The following is a 27,163-nucleotide window of genomic DNA, read 5'->3' on the forward strand; positions in this document are numbered from 1 at the left end:
TTATTTAAGCTAAGAAAATAACGGGGGCTGATTTTTGTAGCTTTAACTGAGTACACTACTCAAGGTGTGTTCTATGCACCTTGGAAAAAAAAATCACCAGTCTTACAATCTTTTACTGATTTTGTTTTTTAAAGACTTTATTAATATAGTGTTAAAGATCTTGGATGGAGACGGAGTGCACTGAACAGTGAAGGAGATAGAAGCACAAGGAAACTAGCTTTTTACTTGGGTACTCTAAATGTTTTGTTTTAGTGGTTGTGAATTTGAAATTTTTTGAAATTGAGTTAAGTATCAGAGGGGTAGCCTGTAAAAAGCAACAAAGAGTCCTGTGGCACCTTATAGACTAACAGATGTATTGGAGCATAAGCTTTCGTGGGTGACTACCCACTTCGTCAGACAGCTATTCACCCATGAAAGCTTATGCTCCAATACATCTGTTAATCTATAAGGTGCCACAGGACTCTTTGTTGAAATTGAGTTAAATCTCCCAAACACTTATTTGATAAAGCACCCTTTAAATAACATACCTGAAACTTTAAAGTGAATGTTTTCTGCTCCCTTGTTGAAATTTTATGAGGGCTTTTCTGCATAGGTGACATTGACTATAAAAAGTAATGATGAAACTGATTATATTCAAAGCTGTCAAATGCATGTTTTCACTAGCATTCTGTAATTCCTTTCAGTTCTGACAATGTTGTGTATTAACTACAGTAGGTATAAAATTTTAAAATGTGACTTTTTAAAAACAATGGTTTTATTTGGACTTAGTAGCAGATTGGCTTGAAGACTAACAAATGGATAGTGTCCATTGCTTTTTTTGGTGAAACTTGCTCTAGCCAAAGGAAGCATACCATCCGGTATCTTTGACTTGTCTGATTTTACTTTGGGTGAGTGTTCGTACCATTCTGGACTCAACCGTTGTTTTAAAGAATACATCTTTTTTCATACATGTAATATTTTAGCCAACTGTATACCTATGCTAGATTGGTTTTTTTTTTTAATATATGAAAGGAGTACCGTTGCTGTTGGTAGTCAGCAAAACTATGTTTAGACCTTGTGTGTACTGGTAACTGTAGGGAAATCTAGCACTGCTTCAGCTTCATTGGTGCTAGTAATAGTGTAATCTGGTCACCAGTGATTTTGTCATTTAATTTTGTGATCTAGATGACATTTTGGAGTAACACTGCTGACTTGATGATAAGTTTAAGCTAATGCTGTTAAAGTAACTACTGTTAGTAGTGCTGGTGAAGCTTCAGTGCTAGTACAATGGAGGGAGATGACTCTAAAACTGTAGCTTTTTAGGCCATGGATAATTGTTAAGAACTGTAGTACATAATTCAGAATCAGGATTACTTTTGTGAAAGTCATGTATCTGGACTTGGAGTCCTTCCATCCTGGTCTGTGAAAATAAAATCTTTCTATATCTGCAGCTTGAAGAATCTGGCTGTGTTGCTTCCAATGGGAGTTTACATGACTTTAGTGACAATTCTTTGAGTATCCTCTTGTTTGTTATGCTGAACTGACTTATTCCAATTCATTTTTAAACAGTGTGCTATTGTATGGCAGGATGGAAGACTTCAGAAATATTGCAGATGAGACATTTCCAAGCTTTTTGGCTAACTCACTGAACAGTAATACCAGTGGGATTTTGGAGAATGTCACCATTTCATCAAACCTTGGCTTACCTGTTGCAGCTTCAACTGTTGCCAGGAATAAAACAGGTTGTGACAACAGGTAAGACTGTCTTCCTAATAGTCTTTCATAACCTAAAATACACTTGCGTTATGGGGAAGGGTAGAGGTGTCTGATCTCTTCCAGAATGATTCCTCTTGCATACTGTCTGCTCAGAAAGCTGAAACTGGTTATTTGGATACTTCTGTAACATGCTGTGAATTCATGAAGTGCTGAAAAATGTCAGTGTGTTGTTGAATGAACTTCTGATGACTGCCACAAAATGAGTGATAAGGTAGGTGAGGTGATATCTTTTATTGGACCAACTTCTAATGGTGAAAGAGATAAGCTTTAAAGACAACAAGGAGTCTGGTGGCATCGTAAAGACTAACAGATTTATTTGGGCATAAACTTTCGTGGGTAAAAACCTCACTTCTTCGGATGAGAGCAGGGAAGTGCTCTCATCCAAAGAAGAGAGGTTTTTACCCACGAAAGTTTATGCCCAAATAAATCTGTTAGTCTTTAAGATGCCACCAGACTCCTTGTTGTTTTTGCAGATACAGACTAACACGGCTACCCCCTGAAGCTTTAAAGCTACACAGAGCTCTTCTTGGGTCTGGGAAAGGTATTCAGAGTGTCAAGTGGGCAGTTAACACCTCTGCAGCCATAGGACGACAAAAAAAAAAAGGGCGGGGGGCCTTTAAGGTTACAGATAGTTGAAATAATAAACCATACATCTGGTGTCTTTAAGACCAATATTAATAGTCTCTAGCAAAGTTATGAATTTAAGCTCCTTGGCTTGTCCTTTGAAGGTGTTGTGTACCTTCCCAGATTTAAGAGCTCTTTGTATCCCAAAAGCTTGTCTCTCTCACAACAGAAGTCAGTTCTATAAAAGATATTACCTCATCTACCATGTGCCTCTAATATCCAGGAAGGAACACAGCTACAAAACTGCATGCTATAAAATAAAGCATTTTGTCAAATAAAACTTAAGTTGCCATGCTTCATTACAAAATGTTAACTTGCTTTTTAGACTAGAGTTTTAAATGTATAGTGAGTTAATACCCTTTAACCTGAACAGTAACCTAACTCTGGAGCATCCTGTATTTCTTGCACATGATGTCAATAGTTATTAATTTTAGTAATTATTCGGAGAATAATGGTTCTGTAGTACTTTGCTTGAAACCAGAAAGATTAGTTATGTACAATTAACTTACAGTAGTTTGTGCCGATACTATAGTGGGAAAACAATTAGGAAATACTTAAGCTACTGTTGTATTTTTGGTCACAATTATTTTTTGTTCAAGGTGACTATTACACTATACTGACTCGGGTCAAACAAATTTTGGTACCAAAGATAAAACCTGTACAGTAGTGAGTAAAGCGCATGATCCATCCTTAAAATTTAGCCAAATGACACACAGAATCTGTTGCCTCCTTTATGGATGTAACATGTCAAACTGAGTTTGGGATCATTGGGCATTACCGCTTCCAGGAGAGTATGATGCAGAGTTTGCAGAAATAAATTGTTGTGTAGTTTTTCCCATAATTCTCTTGTCCAGGAGTCTGTGTTGGCCTAGTACAGGGGTAGGCAACCTATGGCACGTGTGCCAAAGGCGGCATGCGTGCTGATTTTCAGAGGCACTCACACTGCCCGAGTCCTGGCCACCACTACGGGGGACTCCGCATTTTAATTAAATTTTAAATGAAGCTTCTTAAACATTTTAAAAACTTTATTTACTTTACATACAACAATAGTTTAGTTATATATTATAGACTTCTTCTAAAAACGTTAAAATGTATTACTGGCACGCAAAACCTTAAATTAGAGTGAATAAATGAAGACTAGGCACACGACTTCTGAAAGGTTGCCGACCCCTGGCCTAGAATATTGTTCTCCAGCCCAGTCTTGTTTCACTCTTGGTTTCTGGCACCATCTTTTTTTAATTTTAAACCGGTGGGTTTATCTGAGATGTCAGACGTTTGAGCTACATTACATTCCTGGCAACTATATGTGATAGCTTATGGACAGAGTGCAAGTTCCTGTAGTATATTGACCCATTCCACCAGCGATTTCTTGGCTGTGTAGCTGGCCGTAACGATGAAGCATAAGAATTGCTAGTCTAGTGACTGAGAATTATCTGTAACTGGTTAGCTGACTCCTGTACTAGCCAGGCATCTAGGTTTGCTCAAGAAAGTTGTTTGAAAACACTTCTATCCCACTTTTGTTTTCTTCTCTCTAAACTGCCAGAGTTGATCAGAGTTCCTCATAGTGAACAGTTCTTTGGTGAACATTACTGTTATTAGACTGTTATTGGCTGGTAATTTTTTTTAATTTAAATTTATAAAATGCAAAAATAAAAACTGAAAGGCTACACAACATAAATTATAGATAGACTTGTAGTAAATGAATTTCTTCGGAGTACTTGTTTGGCAAGAAAAACAAGTGGTTTCATCATTTAGCCTGATGAAACCCTGACTAAACTGGGAATAAAGATGAAACTAGGTACTTTGCCATCCCTTTTTATATGGGATTAGATTCCTACAATCCTTTTGTGGTGCTAAAGTAGTATTCAGATACTCTATAAGAAACAACACAACTTGACATACATCATGCTTTAAATTATTTTCTTATATAGAGTTATTGAGTACCTTCATCACCAGTGTAACCAGAAAATATTTAAATATTCTTACACCACCAACACTGGTTGCTGTCCTGTCTCTAGTCTTGTTTCTGCTCTCCTCTCCACGCTATGCCTAGGCTTCAGTCGTTTGACAGTACACTATTGATAACTCATGCTGCCTTTCTACTCTGCCATGAAATTTAAGCCATGCTAGAACAGAGCTCTTAAGCTGAGGAAGGGAAACTGTTGTCCCACAGAATGCTGTGTATCTTAAAATCCATCACTAGAGCAGTAAGAACTAATGGAAACCTAATGGTGCAAGGAAGGGATGCTCTGAGTCCTGAGTACTGTTTGCTGGTGGTCCAGTTGAACACCACAGGAATCCAGTTTTGAGGAGCAAAAGATGGAGAATGCTTTATCAGATTGGGATATGGGAAAAAGTGTTTCATTCACTTCACAAATACTTTTGAAGAATGGGAGGAAACAAACTTTTAGAACTGAATAAGACAAAACTGTGGTGACTGATAAGAATCTTGAAACTAAATTTTACAGCTTTCAAATGAGCGATTAACCAAAAAAAGATTTAATCAAGGATGATAAGCCTTCAGGCTTGACATAACTGCAGTCTCTCTGAGAACGTTCCCAATATAGTAGCTTCCTCAGAATGACCCCTTTGCATTTGGAAGGTTAGGCTCTTACAACCTGAAACTACCAAATCAATCCTCTGTGCTAAAGGCTTGCCAAAAAATAACTTCTTGTAGGTTATGTAGATCATATCAGCCTAGCTATATTCATCTTTTGGTGCAAATACCTCACATACTTAGCAACATACAGTAACGCCTCACTTAAAGTCGTCTCGGTTAACTTTGTTTCGTTGTTGATCAATTAGGGAACATGCTTGTTTAAAGTTGTGCAATGCTCCCGCCTGCTTTGTCCACTGCTTGCAGGAAGAGCAGCCCATTGCAGCTAGCTGATGGGGGGCTTCTAACCAGGGTGGACCAGCCGCCCCCAGTCAGCTCCCCGCTCCCCTAAATTCCCTGTGCTGCAGCTGCCCAGCAGGCTATCAATCAGCAGTTCATCTGTCCCTCCCCGCACTGCCGTGTGCTGCTCCTGCCCTCTGCCTTGGAGCTGCTCCCAGAGACTCCTGCTTGCTGTGTGTGGGGGGCTAATGTCAGGGTGCTCCCTGCTCCTGCACCCTCCTTACCCCTTCTCCATATAGAGCAGGGAGGGGACACTGATGGGGAGAGACAGAGAGAGCTGTCTCAACTTCATGATCCACTTAAAAAGACAATGCACTTAAGAGTGGGTCAGCTTACTTAAAGGGGCAGTGTACATCTGTCTCTCTCTCTCTTCCCCACACACAAGGTGTGTGTCTGTCTCTGTCTGCTATGCTGTCTCCCCTCCCTCCTGTTTGGGCTGCCTTGATGAGAGGCTATATTAACAACAGTGTGTTAACCCTTGAGGGCTCAGCTGAGGGTTAGTTCATCATTTAGCAGCAAGGCATTTCCTGGGAAATATCCCTCCCTCTTCCACCCTCTAACTTCACCACCTCAACCAAGCTTCACAATCATCATCATAGCTGTGAACAGTATTAAATTGTTTGTTTAAAACGTCTACTGTGTGACTATCTATATAATATATAATTTTTTTGTCTGGTGAAAAAAATTTCCCTGGAACCTAACCCCCTCCGTTTACATTAATTCTTATGGGGGAATCGGATTCACTTAACATTGTTTTGCTTAGTCGCATTTTTCAGGAACATAACTACAACGTTAAGTGAGGAGTTACTGTATTCCCCAAAATCACACTTAGTCTACTTCTGTGGAGCTTGACAGATGGCTGTATATAGGGATTGCTGACTGATTTACAGAAGAAAGTAAAGACTGAGATTTGCTGGCCAGTATTTGGTGGAAAGAAAGGAATTATACTCACACCAGATGAGTCTTGTCCTTTATCAGGGCGCACTTATCCCCTGAGCTAGGCTTGCTCAATTTCCATTCACTTCAGTGGGAGCTATATGCATGCAAATAACAAGATGAGCAGGCCTCATAGGTATTAAGTGCGTGAATAGTGTACAGAATCAGGAGGAAGGGAAGGAGAGAGCCTCTGAAATACCTCTTCTCTGTTCCACCAAGAAAAAAATAAAATGATCTTTAATCCGTTCACTGTTCTTGAAAGATGAAATCTAGTTGATCGCAAATGGGTTTGGAGAAACAAGGAACTTGCACCCTCCCTTGGAGGAGCTCTGATCTCAAGTCCCTAAATATAAATAGCCAATAGCAAGAAATGAACCTTATGCCCTGTCATCTAAATCTCATCCCCCAAGATCATTTTCCATTCCAAATGAGAGAAATCAAATCGGCCACCTCAAATATTGAGATGGCAACACTTAATTATTTCAGAATTGATTTTCATTAATAAAGTTCAAATGATTCTAGTATTCATTTAAAGTCTGATGAAGTGGGTTTTAGCCCAAGAAAGCTTATGCCCAAATAAATTTGTTAGTCTCTAAGGTGCCACTAGTACTCGTTGTTATTTTTGCTGATATAGACTAACACGGCTACCACTCTGAGAGCTCCTTGCGTGCATCCCACAGATGACAGGCCTGCCTTGTTGCACTGTGGGTTCCACACACTCTTAGACTGGATCTGTGCTCTCCAGACCCATGGTTCCCAGCATTTAGTGACACAGGCCCAATTTGTTTTGGCACCTGTAAGAGTTTCCCTTTGAGAGCATGCGACTGTATATGTTTGCAGTGATACAGAAACAGCTTCTTCAAAGCATTATTCATTCCTCAAAGGTACAAAGCACATGGAGCAAAGAGTTTAAAAAACCCAAAACAATAAAATGCCTACACTCATGGTCTTGCACCTTCAGCTTTCCTTTCCATTTGTAAATTCTCTTCAGCCTAGCTAACTTCATCTCTGGCAGGGAGAAGCAGCCTTTCCCGCTCACAGCATCTGTCTCCCTGTCTTTGTGTAGCTCCTTGTCAGCTTGTTGGCTTTCACTGATACCCTAAGAAGTTTCTGGCCACTCACTGAACCCTTCTTTCCTTTTCTAGGCTCTTTGAGGTTTTTGATCCTAGGCTCAGTCTTGAGAAAAGTAAACCATTCTAGCTTGGAAAGAGCCAGACGGGACAGTCCCCAATTGATAACTCACCTCCCCAACCCCATTGTTTCCTCAAGGAGCCTCATCTTTGCCATTGATTTGTTAGAATCATAGAATATCAGGGTTGGAAGGGACCTCAGGAAGTCATCTAGTCCAACCTCCTGCTCAAAGCAGGACCAATCCCCAGACCAATTTTTACCCCAGTTCTCTAAATGGCCCCCTCAAGGATTGGACTCACAACCCTGGGTTTAGCAGGCCAATGCTCAAACCACTGAGCTATCCTTGCTCCCCCTCTTTTTGTGTTTCCCCTCTTTACAGCCTCCTTTGATTTACCTTTGGCATCAGGCAGCTTAATATCAAACAGGTAACCTGAAGGGCATATGATATTTATAAATGAGGAAAAAAAACTATACAGCTCCCTCATTCATCACCTAATATATACTTGCAAAACCAGATATACTAATTAAAAAACAGTTTTCAGTTATTCAGGATCATCCACTTAGAATAGATGGGGTATGCATTCTTGTTAGGTTCATTTTTGTCAACTCTTTCAAGAATTGAAAAGATGCAAATTTGAACAGTTAAAATTGTTTTTTTTCCCCAACAGGCTTTCTGATATTCAAGCTTCTTATCTAGAAGAAGGGAGATTTTCACTGCCATCAGCATCTTCTCATAGTGGTCAGTCTGCTTCGGAGCCAAGGGGGAAGTTAGCTCTCAGCTTTCAGGGTGACTTGTAAGTGATATTGCTGTTTAATCCTTTTAAAAAAGATTGGAAAAATTACTTATAGGAAATTCTGTTATAATTGTACGTATCAATGACTTTACTCTGAATTGTTTTTTCTTTATGAAATAACAGTATTGGCTGCAGTTAAATGCTTTATTTTGCTCCTACCTACTTATCAATACAATTTATAGTGTTTTTCATGATTCATTAAAATTTGTTGCCTAAATCCAGGATCTGAGGAATATACTTGCTTTAAAAGGAATGTCTGAAGACCGTGAAGTTATTGGAGTTTAATTCTAGTTCAGTGGTTCTTTAATTTTTTTTCATTTGCTGGATAACTTCATAAAACTGGGGCTCCTTATTACTTGTGCCCATTTCAAAACAGTTTTTGCTCTGGAGATATTTCCTTCATTATAGTTTGTGCAAATATTTCAATTAATTCTCTGTAGTCTTGCTATGCGATTCTGTAAGCTTTCTAGGTAGAGCTCCAGTGCCATGCATGTGAGGCTCATAGAGTAGTTTGTGAATTGGTAATCACAATTAAGTCATAAGTGCAAGCAAATATAACTTTTATAGGTTTTCAAACTGTATGAAGTGACTTCAGAAAAAATAGCTTATGAATATCTTGTCTAAAGTCAATATTCTGCAGAACACAGGGAAGTGGGAAATCACTGCTTCTTGGTATCTTAACAAGAACTTACATAGGTTGTGAACAGATTATAAAAGCCTCAGTAGCAACTCCATGGTTGAGATGGAGTTTTTAACTTAAAGCAGGGATTCAATCTCTTAAGTATGAAGCGTGTAATTTTCAAGAGAGTACATAATTTACTTTGAATACAGAATAAATTTTCTGAGAATTCCAAGTAAATCTCTTATTTAGTTTAAGAAATAAAATTAAAAATAGGCTTCTTGAGAAATTTGGTACCCTGTGTGAGACCTCTTTTTCCCCTGATAATTGCAGTAACAGAATAATACAAATGCTATAGCAGCACATCTGTAGTGTAGACACTTTTCACAGCAATACAAGAGGTTTTTCCATCACCATAATTAATCCACTCCTCCAACAGGTGGTAGCTAGGTTGTCTTTACCGCCTCTGACAGATGTGAAAAATTCACATCCCTGAGCAATGGAGCTACATCAACCTAGATTTTAGGTGTAGACCAGGCATGAATGCTCTAAAATCCATATGGTTACTCAGATTGCCTTGAAATTTGGTGTCTCTCATGGGGGAGGCAGGCTTTGATTAATTACCCAAATTTGGGGCTGTTTGATCAAGGGGTTTCTGAGAGACAGCTTTGTGTGGCAGGATTTGTAGAGGCTCCTGCCCATCTATAGGGGTCTGACCTCCTGCCCCCTCACATGAGCTGGCAACTGGGTCCTTACCTGCCATATGTGCCCGGGTCAGGGGAAGCCCTGCCATCTGGGTGTGAAGCAGAGAACTGGCATAAGTACCAAGAACTCTGCTAACACTGAGGCAAAGAGTTGAGAATGGGCATGCTTGATCCATATTACAGGCTCTCCAGCCCTGGTGAGGAGGGGATGGGAACACCCACTGACATGAACAGAACACTTCACACATATTAGGGCTGTTGTTTCAAGTGTATCCATCTCCATCCAATGGTCTTACTCTGCTGAGAGCATCTTATTGAGATGAATGGGCCACTTGACACCACTCAGAGCTTCTTATTTTCAGGATTATCCTTTGCTGGGGAATCTGCACACAGCAAAGCAATTATTAATGATTAATTTTAATATATGTTATGGTTAATGCCCTCCTTAATTTGTGATATTGTGGAAATTACAGATCCTGCAATATTAAGCATCCACTACAATTTTGTCAGCTGGGTGGCTGGCGACCTGAGTCCCGCTGCTCAACCTGGGTGGCTGGTGTCGCGAATCCTGCTGCTGTCCCCAGGCATTAATGACTGTAATAGAGTTGATACCCAAAATGTCTGGGTATCAAAAATAAATAAATAAATAGCAGGCATAACGTAATACTTGAGTGTTTAAATTGTTCCAGCAAGTTTTTCTTAAACAAATAGTTTTTTTTGGCTTTTCCAAATTACTGCAATTACAATAGAACCTCAGAATTATGAACACTTCAGGACAGTTACAAACATTTCAGAGTTAGGAACTGAACAAAATGTTATGGTGGTTCTTTCAGAAGTTTACAAGTGAACGTTGACTTAATACAGCTTTGAAACTTTACTATTCAGAAGAATAATGCTGCTTTTAACCATCTTAATTTAAATGAAACAGGCACAGAAACAGTTTCCTTACCATGTCTAAACTTTCCCTTTATTTTTTTTATTAGTTTATGTTTAACACAGTGCCTTACTGTATCTGCTTTTTTGGGGGGTGGGTGGGAAGGGATCTCTACTGCTGCTTGACTGCGTACTTCCAGTTCCAAATTAAGTATGTGGTTGACTGGTCAGTTCATAACACTGGTATTTGCAACTCTGAAGTTCTACTGTAATAAATATCTGTTATTACTTTTCCATGATTTTCCATGTCTTGTCCGCAACTCAGCTGCAATTATTTGACAATTATCCCACGATTCAAGTAGGACCATAGTTATGGTGGAATGCCAGCTCTGCTATACTTAAGATTGAAAAGTTTTTTTCCTGTATAAAGGACAATGTTTCTAAATTTTCCAAAACTCTAAGATGTATCTGGATTTTCTTGAAATGTGCTGCGCCTTTTGAAGATGCAGGGTATAGTTAGTGATGCAAATTTGGGATCATTTGAATAAGAGGTTCCTGAGATGCAGGATGCAACAAAAACAGGTTTTTTGTTTTTTGTTTTTAAGTTCACAGATTCTCCTGGCTTCTGAAATGCTAAGTATTTAATGGGACAGGAACAGGAGGATGAGCTGGAAATGATGGCTGTGTGTGTGTGTGTGTGTGTGTGTGTGTTGAGGGAAATAAGGGGAGGAGAGAAACCAGTCTTCTTTCATATGCTTAGTTACTGTAACCATCAGGTAATAAAATTGTCCAGTTCTTGGGATATAGACCATGTCTGAGACCTCTCTTATTGGCTCTGTTAGCAGTTAGACTCCAAAGGTTTTAAAGCAAGACCATTATCTACTTTTCAGTACAAGAGAGCATACAGAGGTAGGGGATACACTTAGGAATCACATAACCGGGTGGCCTACTGTAGAGAACAATCAAAGAAATTTGGGCTCTATTTCTGGCTCTGCCACTGTGCTTCTGGGTAACTTTGGCCAAGTCACTTCACTGCTCCGTGCCTCAGTTTTCCCATCTCTGTAAGGGGAAAGTTTCCCTTTTTTGAGATCTACTGATGAAAGACTGCATTGTAAGAACTAGATATTATTACTTGGTCACAGGACCATCTGAACTGCACACCTAGATTATAATTATAACTGCCTAGATTACCACCAACTACTGGCAGTAGCACTTCTTTCTATTTGGTGTTTGTTTATTTTTTTTAAATAACCAAACCTTGTTAATTCACCATTACGGTTGCCTGGTGATAGCTCATTCCCTTCCAGAACATCAAATTCAGCAAGACTCAAAAGTTGTGAAAATAAGGGAATACAAAGTTAACGTATGCACCCACAGAACTTTAACTGTGCCGCCTTTTCAGCAATATCCTAGTATGTCTAACACATACTTGCTCTCTGCCTTTGCAGAGCAGGAGCTCCTTACCCTCATACACTTAGCCTCCTCCCTGCAGTCATACACATCTATTAAATTTTGCAATTCCATCAATCCCTCTTACAGCCCCTTCAGCCTTGTCGACCTTCACTCAACTAAGACCGCACTCATTTCCTTAACCTAACTATGGTTCTAACCTAACTATAATCTATCTATGGACAATCCCCAGGGCAAGAAGACCACTATGCCCTGCTGCTGACACAGCCTACACACTGCAGCAATTAAATGAGGCATACTTCGTCTCCCATGGTACACATGCTCTTATTTTCTTTGATCACACACAGGGGTAAGGGAGATGGGCGTTCTCACCTCCAGAAGGCCACAACCTCCCGTCACTTCAGGTCAACTTTCAAGCTGCTCTGTCTTACTCCTCCACCATTCAGTGCAGCTACACCTACCTAATGTGAATGCAGCTGGATTGCATGCATATGATTCCCAGTGGCTATTGCTAGTTCCAGGGGGGCACAGTTAAGGGTGCCCGGGCATGTTCTGTAACTCTATATTTCCTGGTTTTCACAAGTTTATTTTACTGAACTCTGCAAAGAGCACAAGCTGTCACCAGTCAACTTTAACTTGGCATTCACAAAGGTTTTTGCCATTTCATAAAAACTTGCTCAGATCTTGTGCACAGGTTACGTTTGAGTAGTTTTTGACAAGGTTTTAATGGTCATTTCCTCCCCCTCCTCCCTGGCCCGATAATTCTTCTTCAGTAAAAACCTTAACTCTGCTCTTTAGTGACACCATGCCAAAACATATGATGATGATTAAAGCATTTTAGTGTTTGTGGACTCGAAATAGATGAAGTAGGTTTTTAAAGACAAAGCAGATATCAACATATTTTGATTCACGGTATTGCGATACATCAGAATTAAGTCTTTGGATGAAGGAAAAAAGACCATTAATCCTTAAGGAAAAAAAAAATCAAATATATCCTATGCATAGGATTTCAGTGAGTTTTAAGTGTATATGGGAAGCTTGAAGAACCTGTGACGGGGTGGAGTTTTGAGTGCCCTAATTGCATTTTCATACATTAACGTGTTTGGATTTCTTTTAAGTTTCCTGATTTTTTTATAATGGTTTGCTTTGTGATAATTACAACATCCCTGTTTATGTAGCATCGCATAAATTATTAACTCTCCAACCTTAACTCCATTTTAGCAATGTTTGGCTGAGACTATTAATAGTACTTTAAAGTCACAAACGTAAGAGTGGTGTAAACAGAGTTGTACCAATTTAACTAAACTTGTGCCTTAAGCTAGTTCAGAACCTTGCATTGGCTTCTATTGGTTTAGCTCACATTGGTTCAGAGTTAAACTGCTGTAAGTCAGGCTCACACTGGTAGAAGGATTTGCACTGGTTTTAAAATTGGTTTTAGTTAATCCTGGTGCAACTTCTATATGTAGAGAAGGCCACACATTGTTACAATTTTCAGTTGCATCGTAAATATAGTTAATTGCCTAGAAAGTACCTCAAATAGGTTTTTCTACACTCTGACAAAAAATACTGTCTATGTTTCATCAGTACAACGGGTGTAGTGCTGTTACTGGTAGCAATAGCATAGGTGGGTATCGTATACGTACCAACTCATTTTATAATCTTGCTCAAAGTATTGTTAAATACAATTGTGGTAAAAATGGCAGAGACCAATCTGTGCTACAGCTACTACCATTTACTCCTGGGGGGGATTCTGCGTGACTGTGTGACGGTAGAATATGCCCTCCTCCCTTGCAGAATTACTGAGCTTCTGTGCGGAATATGGCAGGGAAGCAAAGGGAAGCCGTGTGGGTGGGGGGGAAGGAGAGGGATGACCATGGGCACATTTTTTTGGGGGGGATTACTCCCCCCTAACAGAGGTGAGGCATAGGGGGGCACATGGGGTTACATGCCACTGGCCGCCGCTGGCCTCCCCTTCTCCCATTTCTGCAAGTGCAGAGCTGCCCAGCTGAGGGAGGCTGTGTCTGGGTTCCGCTGACTCTGCAGCTGAACGCCGCCTCCTGGGTCCTAGTGCCAGTCCCGCTCCCCTTCTGTGTTCTGGGAGCCTTCCTGTTTTCTGTGCAAAAGTGGATGCCCGCAGTGGGGCTGGGTAAGGAGAAATGAAGGAAGGAGGTGTGTGAGGAAGAGGCAGTGGGGAAGGAAGTGGGGTGGAACAGGGCAGGGGGAGGAGAATGTGGGAGTGAAGGAGGAGGATGGAGACAAAAAGGGAATAAGGGAATGGCAGGCCTCCGAGCACCCCACACCAAGACCCCAGTCCCTCTAATCCCAGCCAGCTGCACCTGGACTCCCACCTCTCAAGCCCCACTCCCCCAACCCATACCCCCTTTGCCGAGCCCATCTTCTTACACCCAGACGCCTCGCTAAGCCCCAACCATCTTCACCTGGATCCCCTGCAGAGTCCCATTGTGCCTGCACCCAAAAACTCCAATGAGCCCCTGTGCATCCAGATCTCCCACTGAGCCACCCGCACCCAGATTGTCCCACACAGAAACCTCTCTCTCCACACCTGGATCCTCCCACACCAAGCCCCTCCACACTTGGATTCCACCCATATCTGGTGCACCTGGCGCAGAGGGGCAGGGTCCTGGCATGTTTCTGGGGCAGGCTGAGCCCATGCACTGTGTCAGGGGCAGGTGCAGCATCACTGCCAAGTCCCTGTACTGGAGGAAAGTGGGGGCTTTAGGGTGATCTCGCACATCAATGCAGCCAGTGGCCTGTGCTCCCCACTGCCATGCTGGAGCTACATTTATTTGACAAATAAAATTTGCAGAATTTTAAAATATTGTGCATATAATTTTGTGGCACAGAATTTTTAGGTTTTTTTTGGTGCAGAATTCCCTCAGTAGTAACTGTTGATGCCACTGATGGAGGTGCAGTAGTGGTGATTTGTGTGCACTTTGACTAGTGTAGACAAGACTTAGGCCTAAAGGCTTCTACGTGATAACCAGAAGCAAGAGGGTAATTTGAAATTGGGATAGGGGAATGTTATTTAACCCTTAAATTAAAACCTAATACTATATCTGAAAGACTAAAGGAATAAATACCTCTTTATTTTAATTATTTTGAGCATTTAACAGTGTGTTGTGTAGCCAGTCTGTTTTTCACACAGCAACAGTATAGAGAAACACTTGTAATACATTTTCCTATTTGTCAAAACCACAAATTGTTAGCAGAGACTCAGTAACAAGTAGTACTTTGAACTACTACTGTGGAAGTGACTAGATTTTTAAAGTTCAGTATTCTTTTAATAGGTAGCAGATATTTCTCGCCATTTTATAACAATCTTTAAATATATCCGGGATAGGTTAGACAGCAGTGTTTGTACTCTGGGTTATAAAGAGAATAAACACACACTTATATGTCCACAAAGTAAGAGAAATTGTATACTGATTGTGATCAAATTTTGGCTTAAGTAAAGTGTCACTAAATTTATTTATTTTTCTAGGGGAGTTACTACACTAATTACAGACGCTCCACCTGTTCCTGATGGCTTGAAAGAGTCCAACTTAATGCAAAAAGGGCACAACCAGAATGCCATCGCTGACTGTTTAAGTCTCAGTCAAGATACCTTGTTTGACATATTACCAATTGAACACTTGGAAGGTATTTAACTTTTAGAAATTCTTGCACTTAGTGGTCCAGTGTACTTACATCTTTGTTCTGGTGTATTTTGTTTTGGTATAACATAAATAAGAATAGCTCTTCTCTACTGGAAATCTTTAATTCAGTTTCCATTCTCTACAAATCAATTAGTCTTTGGTCTGGGACTTGTTATATTAAGTCTAAATCTGTGGTAAAAAAGGAAACCAAGACTAGGGGGCCAGTGACAAATCTCCAGTCTGATGTCTTACAAATAGTAAACTAGAAACTAATCCTGAACACTACTGGAAAATTGTGGGTTTCAGTATTCCAGTGGTATACATCACTTATTTATCAGGTATGAAACCACAAAATCATATTTTTATTAGCATCTTTCCTTTTTCGTCTTCCACTCTGATATGAATTCAGTGACCATTACCTTCAGTTGCACTGACTTCTAGATCTTGCTTTATATCGTCTAAAAACATTTAATCTAGTTTTCAAATGACATGATACATTAATACCTAACTCCAGTGGTTTGGAATACCAGCTGCTAAAATCATGCTGCCGTGAAATAAGAATAGAGAGTTAAGGGGAAGCAAGATAGTAATAAGTAACCTGATCTTAAAAAAATGTTGTCAGTATTTTATTAAAATAGCTTTCCAATATTTGAGTGCAGATATTAGGAAACCCAGGGACTCCATAAAATGCTCTATTTGTAGTTTGGTTCCCTGTCCAACCCACCCTTCCCCCCGCCCCCTGCAAAAAAAAGAGAGAGAGAGGGGGAGAGAGAGAAAACCGAAACAAAACCCCACAAAAGACTGAGAGAAAATTTGCATTCTTCATAGCTGCTGAAGTCCTGTGGGGTAGAAAAGGATAACTTTAAATTGTTAGAAGTCAAGTAATTTTATTTTATAAACTATTACAAATATTTAGTTAGTTTAGAGCAGCAAGAAATGGTAGGCCAGCTCTTACTAGGAGCACTTTATCCCTATATTTTATGGTTTGATAAAGAGCTTCAGTGTTACTTTTCTCTGAAGTCTTTTTTGTGCTTACCAGTTGGTCTTTACAATTAAAGCTTCCATCAAATATTCTATATAAAGCACCAGTTACAACCACCAAGCTTACATCCATTTTTCAAAACATAGTATAAAAGAAATAGTTTAAAATACAGACTTTTTTGAATTTATATAAACTCTTTTTTAGAGGTAAGTAGGGAAATTTTAGGGAAATCTTAGTGAAATTTGCTTGTTCTTGGGGGGACAAAGCAGAAAACTCCTGCAGTTTCTTTAGCCAGTCTGAATGTTTTACAATATAACTAGAATATACACACATATTGTTATATTTTCAATAGGGCTGTCAAATGATTAAAAAATTATGATTAATTGCACTGTCAAACAATATTATTTTTAATAATAAATATTTTATGCATCACTAGTGAGGTCTCTCTCCTATATTCCTGTTTCTCCATTCAATGGGAAATACTAGCTAGTTATAAAAATATCAGATTAGAAAAGATGCATCCACTTTAGTGGCCTAATGAAACTAGAAAATAGTTCCTCTTGAACATAAAACAGATTTCTTGAAATTTCAGCAGTAATCTTGGACTAAAATACCCATTCCTATTTTATAGGAAGAGGTAACCATTGCAAAAATGCCAAGACAAACTTCAGTTGTGGTTTTTTTTGTTTGTTTGTTTATTTGGAACTGGGAAGCTTGCGGAGTTAACTGTCGAGTATTCCAGAATTATATTACGTGATACCAATGCCTTTCGGTAACATCTTTGGTCCACTTGGGCTTGAAACATTTCTGTAGACCAATAAGAATAAATTCTGGATTAGTGAATTTATCAAGGCAGTGGTTCATGCCAAGTTGTTGGTGTTTTTTTCCCTATTGCACTGGTACCTAGAGATCCCACTTGGGGTTCAGAGCCCTACGGTGCTAAAGACAAAAAGAAAGGACCCTCTGCTCATGAAGAGCTTAAAATACAGTAATTGAAACAATGTGTGGGTAATGTATGGAAGGAAACACAAGGTAATTGTAAGTGATGAAAGAAACAGTGTGACACAGTGGCTAGAACATAGCACAGAAGGCATGTCTATACTTACCTCTGGAGCGATTGATCCAGCAGGGTCAATTTATCGCGTCTAGCGAAGACACGATAAATTGACCGCCGAGTGCTCTCCCATCAACTCCAGTACTCCACCAGAGCGAGAAGCATAGGAGGAGTCGACGGGGGAGCGGCAGCAGTCGACCTACTGCAGTGAAGACACCATGTTAAGTTGCTCTGATTACGTCGATTTCAGCTACGCTATTTTCGTAGCTGAAGTTGTGAAATTTAGACCAACTTAGCTCCCCCCACACCTTCCATGTAGACCAGGCCTGAGACTCAAAACACCTGTTATTTCAGTGTCTGCCACTGACTCTGTGATCTTCAGCAAGTCACTTCAACCTTCTATTTTCCTCCCATCCTATCTTGTTTAAGTAGATTCTAAGACCTTGCAGTAAACATTTTCTTGTTCAGTTTGTGCACTGAAGCCATGAAGCCGCAATTTCTGTTGGGGGTATCTTGATATTAGTGTAATAAGAATAATCAGAAATACATAATCCCATAAACGTGGATTTTGTCATAAGGTAACTTATTTTATGGTACTGTAAAGTGTGCATAATACTTGACAAACTAAATAACAAGTCCTTGCCCCAAGAAGCTTAGTTTGTTGTATTATAATTATAGTTATAATTATTCCTTGTTCGCAAGGGAACTGTGAATATACAAATTTAGTACTGTAATATAGGAACAAATTCAAGGTGCTGTTAAATAACTCTTTTTTTGTCGTTGTTGTTGTTACAGATTTGTCCATTGGAATATGTTCACTGCCACAAAGTAAAAAGGAAAACCAGGTAAATCTGTTCCATGTGCTGGGAAACTAAAGAACTCTTTTTAAACAAGAAGAACTGTATTAACATAAATAAGGGGATAAGTTTTCTGTAGAGAGAAACAAACCTTACTGGCTCAGTTTATTATCTTCTGTGTCCCTTAAATTTGTGACATCCTCCACGTTGCAACATAATTCACAGTAATAAAGGCAGAAATAACTTGCTACTGACATTTTGCAGCTTTGCAAAATAATGGCTTGATGGCTTTCCCTTTAACTTCAAAACTTGACTTCCGGAAAAAGGGATGTTGATCTTGCAATGAGTCACCCAGATAATTTGAATTTTGTCCTAGGTAGTTTAATCCCTCATTTTAGAGGGGACTACTAATTGCCTTTAAACTCCTAAAAATTGATTCCTTATTCATAAAGGCCCTACTTGAATCACATCCAAGAAGTTCTGTCATTTCGGTAAGTTCTCAGTGTTTGTTGATAGTCTTACAAGTGGAACTGGAATGAATCATCTGCTTGTTACGGTGTTGATATGATATAAATGTGTATAAGTGTATGTAGATCTCAAAGGTATAGAATTTTTAAAATACTTCATTTTTAGTTAACTGGAGTCAGCTGAAACAAAATTTCAAAACTAACTTTTCAATAATCGTGTGACTTTCCATGCAACAATTTCCATTGGGTTAGTGTATGAGGCCCACATGGGCTGGAGTTTTGCTTTAACAGGTCATGAGCCTGTTCAAGCAAGTCCTTCTGCATGCTTCATTGTAGGATATGGGAGTAATGACTGTTTTTTCCACATGGAAAACTTCAAGTACTTAGCTTTCCATCTAGAAATCTTTAAACATTTACTATGGTTAAGAGTTAGCCTTTTCCTCTCTACTTTCCAAGCTCCTGTATCTGTCTCTATTACTCTTTCTGGGAACGGCTGCAAGGAGAACACAAAGTGCATCACAACCAGAACTCATGGTGAGAGAATGCAAAGAGAGGGAAGAGTCGTGGTTCGATTACTAAAGAAAGTGACTAACATATGAAGAAGCCGTTTAAACTACTGATTTATACAGTAGTTGGGAACGCTTAAGCACTTATATGCTTTAATTTTTTCATAGATTGGTGCACCTGAACCTGGAGAAAAAATTTCACCTTCCACCAACTTAAGTGACCATTTCAGCACAAGTCTTTCAGGTTCCTTAGAAAATGAGAAACTGCTGTCTCTTGCAAGCCTAGAAGGAAACTCAACTGGTACAGTATATTCTAATTTAACTTGTAGCATGTTTTCATTTATATTGGTTCCAACAGATAACTTTTTTAATGACATGAATCCACTCTTGCTACTAATCCTGCATGAGAGGAGCATAAACTTCGATGAAAATAAAGTACCTCTAAAATTTAAGGCTAGTTTTTTTTTTTGAAGTTATGCTTAAAATGAGTAAGTAGACTTCTACAATTAATGGTACCTTCCCAGAGGCACCCTACAGCTGTTGGAATATTGGTGCATAGAGAATTCATTGCTGAACTTGGTATTAACTGACATGATTTTAGCTAGCTAGAAATTAAAAGGTGAACTGTGCTCTGTTGGTGCTGTGAATCAAAAGTTTAAGGAGAAAAGCAGTCAATTTACATAGAGACTAGCAACTCGGGGTAGTGAATACAACTATAACTAGTTGTCTGTTGTGACAGAACTGAACATTTAAGCCTGAATTGTAGACTTAGAAGTGCACACTTGAAATCTTCTAGTTCTTTATTTCCGATTGTGAGACTTTTAACCTTACTTATATATTGCATACAAAAAAAGTTAAAAGAAACTTACTTAAATTGCAGTGTCAGGGGACTGAAATTTGCAAAAGTTCATTCTGTCTCCTAGAGCACATGCGTTATGATAGTATGCAATTAAAGACTTTCTTCATCTCATCATCTCCCACAGTTCGTGAGGTGTGGGCTGCTCTCCTCTCTCTGAAGTTCATGGAGGCAAATCAGACTTTGGGAGTCGCATAATCTGGCCACAGCTCCTGCTTGCTTCCAGTTTCTCTGCCTCTGTGGCAGTGTGCTAATGGTGATTTTTACAGCTTTCATCTTCACATCTGCTTAATATTTTTTTGGTCAAAATTTGGGTCTTAGTAAGCAATGACTTCCCTTCTCCCAATGTGCCAATTTTTTAGTTGGGTGTTGGAAGTCGCCCCCAGAGCCTCAGCTGCAGTGCTTCCCTGCTGACTCCTCTGCACTTCCAGGTATGGCAGAGCAGCCTAAAAGGCACTAAGTGAAATCCAAACAGTACTCCATTTGTGAGACTGCCCTCCCAGACTTGGCAGATGGTGAGTTGTTCCCAGCCTGCCTCCAGCCTTCTGTCCCTGACTCTGTTAGGTTCCTTGGCAATTAGTCAGACTGGCACATGGGATCTTGTATGTACAGAAGCAGCCACAATGCCGACACAGGAAAAATGGACCAGAAGTCTAGAGCCTCTCCCTGCTCTGGCCAAGGATGAGGACGACCCTGGTCAACCAACTCAAGGGGAAAGTTCCAAGGGGCCCCTGGAGAACACAGATGGCAGACTTGAGGGGTCACAATCCTCCTTCTCCCCTCTCTCCAGTCCTAAAATGGTTCCTGAGCGCTCTTGGAAAAGCAGGGTTTATCAGCACTCCCCTCTTTCCCAATTTGGCCAGGAGGGTTCTGGAAGTGTTTCCCTCCCTTCCTAGGGAATTGGTCCCAGCAGGCGATGACTCAGCTAGAGATCTTGCAAGAGGACTTCAGGCCCTCAGCAAGGATAGCTGCAAAAGGCTGAACTAAACCTGCGATGGAGTTTGTACACTCTCTAAGCAAGCTAAAAAATCAAAGCAGAAAAGGAAAAGCATAAAAGATCTAGGAGGTATGAGTAGTCTTCCTCTTCTCCCTCCTCTATAGAGGATGGTGAATTGTCGGGCTGGGACTCTGATCAGGACCAGGAAAAGACTCAGCAAAGGTTATGTGCAACAAGGTTGTGTGCACTATTCAGATTGAATCTGAGTAAAATCCTGAGAATAAACCTCTGAGCAAATTTATCCTCTCAAAATCCTACTTTGAGGACATGATTCTCCTGCACTCCTCCTTCAACTTAGTAATCGGGGATGAATGGGGTAGGCCAGATAAGGGCAAGCGCATTAACAAAAATGAACTCTTGGTTCCTGAATCCTATAGCACCTAAGTCCCAATTACTGAGATACGAAGATTGCTGCTACTGTAGCTTCCCTTAACAAAGATATTGTTATCCCCTCAGAAGAGGCGTTGTTGCATAAAACTCCCATGGATAGAAAAATGGAGGCCCCTCTCAAATAAGGCTCTGAGGCCTCCTCACTCAGGGCATACCTTTGCAGCTGCTTGCTTTGCTAGGGCATCTCTCTCCTAGCTGGAAGATCTCCGAGCCCTCAAGAATAGAGATCACCCTGATTTTGGCTCTACATTAAAGAAAGTTTCCCTGGCAACAGCATTAGTTGCTGATTCCAAGAGTGACCATATTTCCCAAAGGGAAAATGAGACCCAGTGCAGGGCTCGCCTGACCCCGTCCCCCTGTGCACGGCTGGCCCGAGCTGCTCCTCTGAACATTCCTCTGTGCCACGCTTGAGGGGCACACCCCACTTTTTGGCAAAACTGGGATTTTGTGGTGGTTGCTCTTGCCATCTGATGATCAGATGGCAAGAGCAAATGGGACATATGCCCAGTTTTGCCAAAAAAATCAGGATGTCCAGGCCTGTCCTGGCCAAAACTGGACGTATGGTCACCCTACTGATGTCTCAATGAATGATGAGATTCTCAGTCAAAGCTGTGGCCTCCAGCTCAGTAATCAGGTGCCACCAATAGCTTCACCCTGGAAGGTGGATGGCTACTCAAAGCAGGTGCTGTGCTCTGCCAAATTTACAAAAGCTATGATTTTCAGTGAGAAGCTAGACAAGATAGTGGTGGACATGGCTATAAAATCTAAATAGTTCCTTCCGATGCCACATGATGCTTTTTTTGATAGGATGCTCAAGGATGTTGTACCGGTTTCTGGATCCTGTTTCTCCTTTGTCTGCGGACCACTTGTCCCACTTCAGCTGGGTCTGGACCTGTATCACTACAGACTGTTGTGTACTGAACACAGTGGAAGTGGGATATACCCTCCAGTTCAGTTCTACCCCTCCTTCCCACCCTCCCTCTCTGTCCCTCCTCAGGGACCCCTCTCACGAGCAACTTCTAGCCTAGTAAGTTCAGTCATTCCTTTAAGTGGAAGTTGTGGATGAGATCTAAGGGACAAAGAATTTTACTCCCATTATTTCCTAATTCCAAAAGTCAGGAGTGGTCTCAGAGCTATTCTAGACCTGTGCCAGCTCATCAATTACCTTAGGAAGCTGAAGTTCCTTTTGGTCTCCTTGGCTTCCATTATCCCCTCCCTGGATCCAGGGGACTGGTACACCACCCTCGATTAGAGACGTGCCTACTTTCACATATTGATCTTTCAAGGACACAGAAGGTTCCTCAGGTTTATCATGAACCACACACACTACCAATTCGCAGTCTTCTGTTTGTCCTGTCAGCAACCCAGCGAGCGTTTCCAAAGTGCATGGCGGTAGTTGTGGCCGAACTGAAGGGACGAGGGGTGCATGCATAGATAGGGTCTACCCATATCTGGATGACTGGCTGGTCAGGGATCAGGTGGAGTCCAGTATCCACCTTATCCAGTCAACAGTCAAGGCCCTAGGCCTGCTAATAAACATTCTGAAATCCACACTCACTCCAGTGCAGAGGATAGAGTTTATTGGAGCGGTGCTCAACTCTACCCAGGCCAGAGCCTTCCTCCCAGAAGATCGATTTCAGACAATCAAGTCCCTGATTCTACGCCTCAAGGACCACCTGATTACAACAGCCTGGAGTGGTTTGAGGCTTTTGAGCCACATGGCTGCATTTACGTACATGGTACAGTACACAAGACTATGCCTCAGGTTCCTCCAGGCATGGCTGACCTTACTGTACTCGCCAAACCACCACACTCTGGACTTGGTTATCACAGTACCTCCACCAGTTTTTCTCCTCCCTCAACTGGTGGCTGGATCCTCTGGCGGTTGGCACAGGTGTTCTGACAGATGGGTTTTGGAAATGATTTCCCATGGATATTTGATCCACTTCACCTGCCTTCTCCCCACTCCTGTCCCTCTTCAGGGACCCTTCTCACAAGAGACTATTAAGAGAGAGATCACCTCCTCTGCCTAAGAGCCATAGAACCCATCCCACTGCATCTCGAAGGCAAAGTGTTATACTCTCAATATTTTCTGTTCCCCAAGAAAAAGGGAGGATGTAGCTCTGGATCTCAGAGCACTGAACAAACACATAAAGGCTCAAAAATGCAAGATGGTCACACTGGCTGCAATTATTCCATCTCTGCAACAGGGAGATTGATTCTTGACCTCCAGGATGCATATTTCTATATATCGATCCTGCCATCCCACAGATGTTTCCTCCGATATACTCTGGGTCAGGACCATTGCCAGTACAGAGTACTCTCTTTTGGCCTCTCACTGGCTCCCAAAGTCAACAAGGTCCTCTCCATAGTGGCGGCCCACCTACGTACCCAGGGGATCATGATCTAGCCATATTTAGATGACTGTCTTCTCAGGGCCCACGCCTTCGAAGAAGCCCTGCGGCCATCCACAGAATTATGGATGTATTCGTGAAACGGGAATACTAATTAATATCCACAAATTAACCCTAACTTTGGTACAATGCTTTGAATTTATAGGGGCTGATCTCGATTCACTGCAAGCAAGAGCTCTCCTTCCACAGCACAGATTTCACAGCCTGTCTGTGCTTATAGAGACCGTGGAAACCAGGCCTGAAATGTCAGCCAGACATTGCCTCCAGCTTCTGGGACACATGGTGGCAGGCATGTTGGTAATATCTCATGCCCGACTTCATGTAAGGGGCCTGCAGATGTGGTTCAGCTTGGTTCACAGGCCAATGACAGGTTAGACAAACCTCTCTCGATTCCTTCCTGGGCCAAACACTCCTTGGATTGGTGAAAAGACCCAACAAACATTTGCACAGGTGTCCCATTCACACAGCCACCACCTCAATACTTCTCACTATGGATGCATCCCTCATAGGTTGAAGTGCCCATCTCAACCACCTCACGACTCAGGGCAAATGGTTGCCTGCGGAGGATACTCTCTACATCAACCTCCTTGAACTCAGAGTGGTCATGAATGCTTGCACTTATTTTCTTCCACTGATCAGAGGTACACACACAAAAGTCATGACAGACAACATTGTGTGCATGTACTACATAAATTATTGGGGGCACCAGGTCATCCGCCCTCTGCGCAAAAGCGCTAAAGCTCTGGAACAGGTGCATTTCCCACAATGTTCTAATATCAGTGACCTATCTACCAGGAGTGCAGAACACAACAACAGAGGGTCTGAGTTGCAAGTTCTCACACGACCACAAGTGGGAAATGAACCCAGCAGTACTTGACAACCTATTTTGTCAATGTGGGATAAAGACGATAGGCCACTTACCTGAACAAGAAATGCCTATGCTATTGTTCCAAGGCAGGCCTTCGACAGTACTCATTTGGGATGCTCTCCTCCTTCCATGGAACGAGGGCCTTCTACATGTGTTCCCTCTGCTGTTGAAGGTCCTGTTAAAAATAAAAAGAGAGAAATCAAATGTCATACTGACTGCTCCCACCTGACAGATGTATCTGTACCTGGCGGTGTCTACAGATCTCTCTTCAACTCACTCCTTACCTCTTCTCGCAGAACGAAGGACGCACTCTCCATTGCAACCTGTGGATACTCTGGTTTAAGGCCTGGTTACTTCCTGGTTCCAACACAGAGAGCTCCTGCTCTGTGGAGATACATGAAGTTTTACTATACAGTAGGAAATCAGCTACCTGTAAAATTTATACAAAAGTGGACCAGGTTTCAAGTTTGGTGCAATTCCAGGCAAATTACCCTGGCATCTGCTACTCTTCCCCCATAGTTTTAAATGACAAACTGACTCAAGAAATCAGGGTTATCTCTCAGTTCACTCAATGTACACCTGGCGGCCATCAACAAATAGAGGGATACTCAGTTTTCTCACTCAGCTACAAAGAGATTGCTCGAGCATAGCAAACCTCTTTGCTCAGCCCAGACATCCAGTCCCATGTTGGGTAGGAACTTAATTTTAAAGAGCCTGACTAGACTGTCCTTTGAATCTATAATCCCTTGTTTGTTCACACACCTGTCAATGAAAATGGCATTTCTGGTCGCCATCACCTTGGCAAGGAGAATAGGGGAAATAGTGACATTTATTGTGCACCCCAGTTTTACGGTTTTCTTTAACGACAAGGTTACTCTCTGGCCACACCCAAAGTTCATACCCTAGATGACTTCATCTTTTCACATGAACCAACCAGTTCACCTCCTGACCTTTTATCCTTAACTTTACCATGATAACAGAGGCTATACTACACATGCTAGATGTTAGGGAAAGCCCTGGCCTTCTACCTGGATAGAACAAAGGCTTTTAGGAAATCTCCTAAGCTTGTTCTTTCCATTGCAGATCAGTCTAAAGGTGTGGCGATATCAGCCAAAGGCTCTCCAAATGGGTCTCTTACTGTATCAAATGCTGCTATCAGGTTCCCAGTATAATACCTCCATCTGGAACTGCACACACTCCACAAGGTTGGTTGCCTTCCTCAAGAATGTCCCAACTTGGAAATCTGAAGAGCAGCCACTTGGGCATCCATGCATACCTTTGCAGAACACAATGCAATTACTGGGAACTCTGCTTCTGATGCTAGCTTTAGCAGTGCAGTATTATCATCCATAAAAGGCTCAATGCTGAAGCCCCAACCTTCTATCTGGGTACTGCTGAGGAGTCACCCACACTGGAGCACCCATAGGGACACTACTCAAAGAAGAAGAGGAAGTTACTCACCTTGTGCAGTAACAATGGTTCTTCAAGATGTGTCTTCCTATGGGTCCTCCACAACCTGCCCTCCTCCTCTCTACTTTGGAGTTCTTGATAAGGAGTCTGTGGTAGAGAAGGAACTGAGGGTAGCTCACCTACACAGCACTAAATAGCCTTGAGGCAGAGCATGAGGTGGAGGAATGCATGTGCAGGCGGACGGATACTGCTACCAAAGATCTCCGATCAGAAGCACATGGACGCAGATACACCTATAGTAAAACACCGATAGGGGGACACATCTCGAAGAACCATTGTTTCTGCGCAAGGTGAGTAACTTAATCTTCTCATTTGGTGCACAGGATGCATTATATTTAGAATGATGCAGCTACTCAGTACTTATTTTTATCTTCATTCAAAATGTGGCCTGATCTCTTACTGTATTGTATAAAAATACGAAGTGTCGTAGCACAATATTACTGAAAAATTGCTTACTTTCTCTTTTTTGCCATATAATTATAAATCAATTGGAATATAAGTATTGTACTTACATTTCAGTGTATAGTGTGGAGAGCAGTATAAACAAGTCATTGCCTGTATGAAATTTTAGTTTATACTGACTTCATTAGTGCTTTTTACGTAGCCTGTTGTAAAACTAGGCAAATATCTAGATGAGTTGCTGTAACCCCTGGAAGACCTCTGCATACCCCCAGCGGTAAGTGTACCACTGGTTGAGAACTACTGGTGTACATCACCATGGTATCTGAAGCTTGCAAACATTAGCTTATCTTGATTGCTACCTTGTGAGATAGCAGATCATTATTCCCAATATACAAATGGGGAATTGAGGCTTAGGGAGACAGAGGCCAGATTTTGCGAATGTCACCACTAATTGGAGGTCCTAAGTTGAGACACCTAGCGCCAACTTTTCAAAGTACTCCAGCATTATATAGCACTATATGTTCAAAGTACTATACAGATATTAATTAATGGGTTAGTATAG

General features: G+C 41.2%; 1 protein-coding gene across 1 annotated transcript in view; it reads left to right on the top strand.

The window, feature by feature from the left end:
• The window catches only part of CEP192 (centrosomal protein 192), a 203,445-nt gene that overhangs the window by 24,728 nt on the left and 151,554 nt on the right, over nt 1-27,163 (top strand). Inside the window, exons 13-17 of the mRNA XM_054017577.1 lie at nt 1,549-1,734; nt 8,011-8,136; nt 15,245-15,402; nt 18,230-18,279; nt 19,373-19,505. Of these exons, the coding sequence (XP_053873552.1) occupies nt 1,549-1,734; nt 8,011-8,136; nt 15,245-15,402; nt 18,230-18,279; nt 19,373-19,505 (653 nt within the window). The remainder of the gene's footprint in view (nt 1-1,548; nt 1,735-8,010; nt 8,137-15,244; nt 15,403-18,229; nt 18,280-19,372; nt 19,506-27,163) is intronic.

The sequence above is a fragment of the Malaclemys terrapin genome, chromosome 2 (genome assembly GCF_027887155.1).
Source record: "Malaclemys terrapin pileata isolate rMalTer1 chromosome 2, rMalTer1.hap1, whole genome shotgun sequence".
NCBI classification, from domain to species: Eukaryota; Metazoa; Chordata; order Testudines; family Emydidae; genus Malaclemys; species Malaclemys terrapin.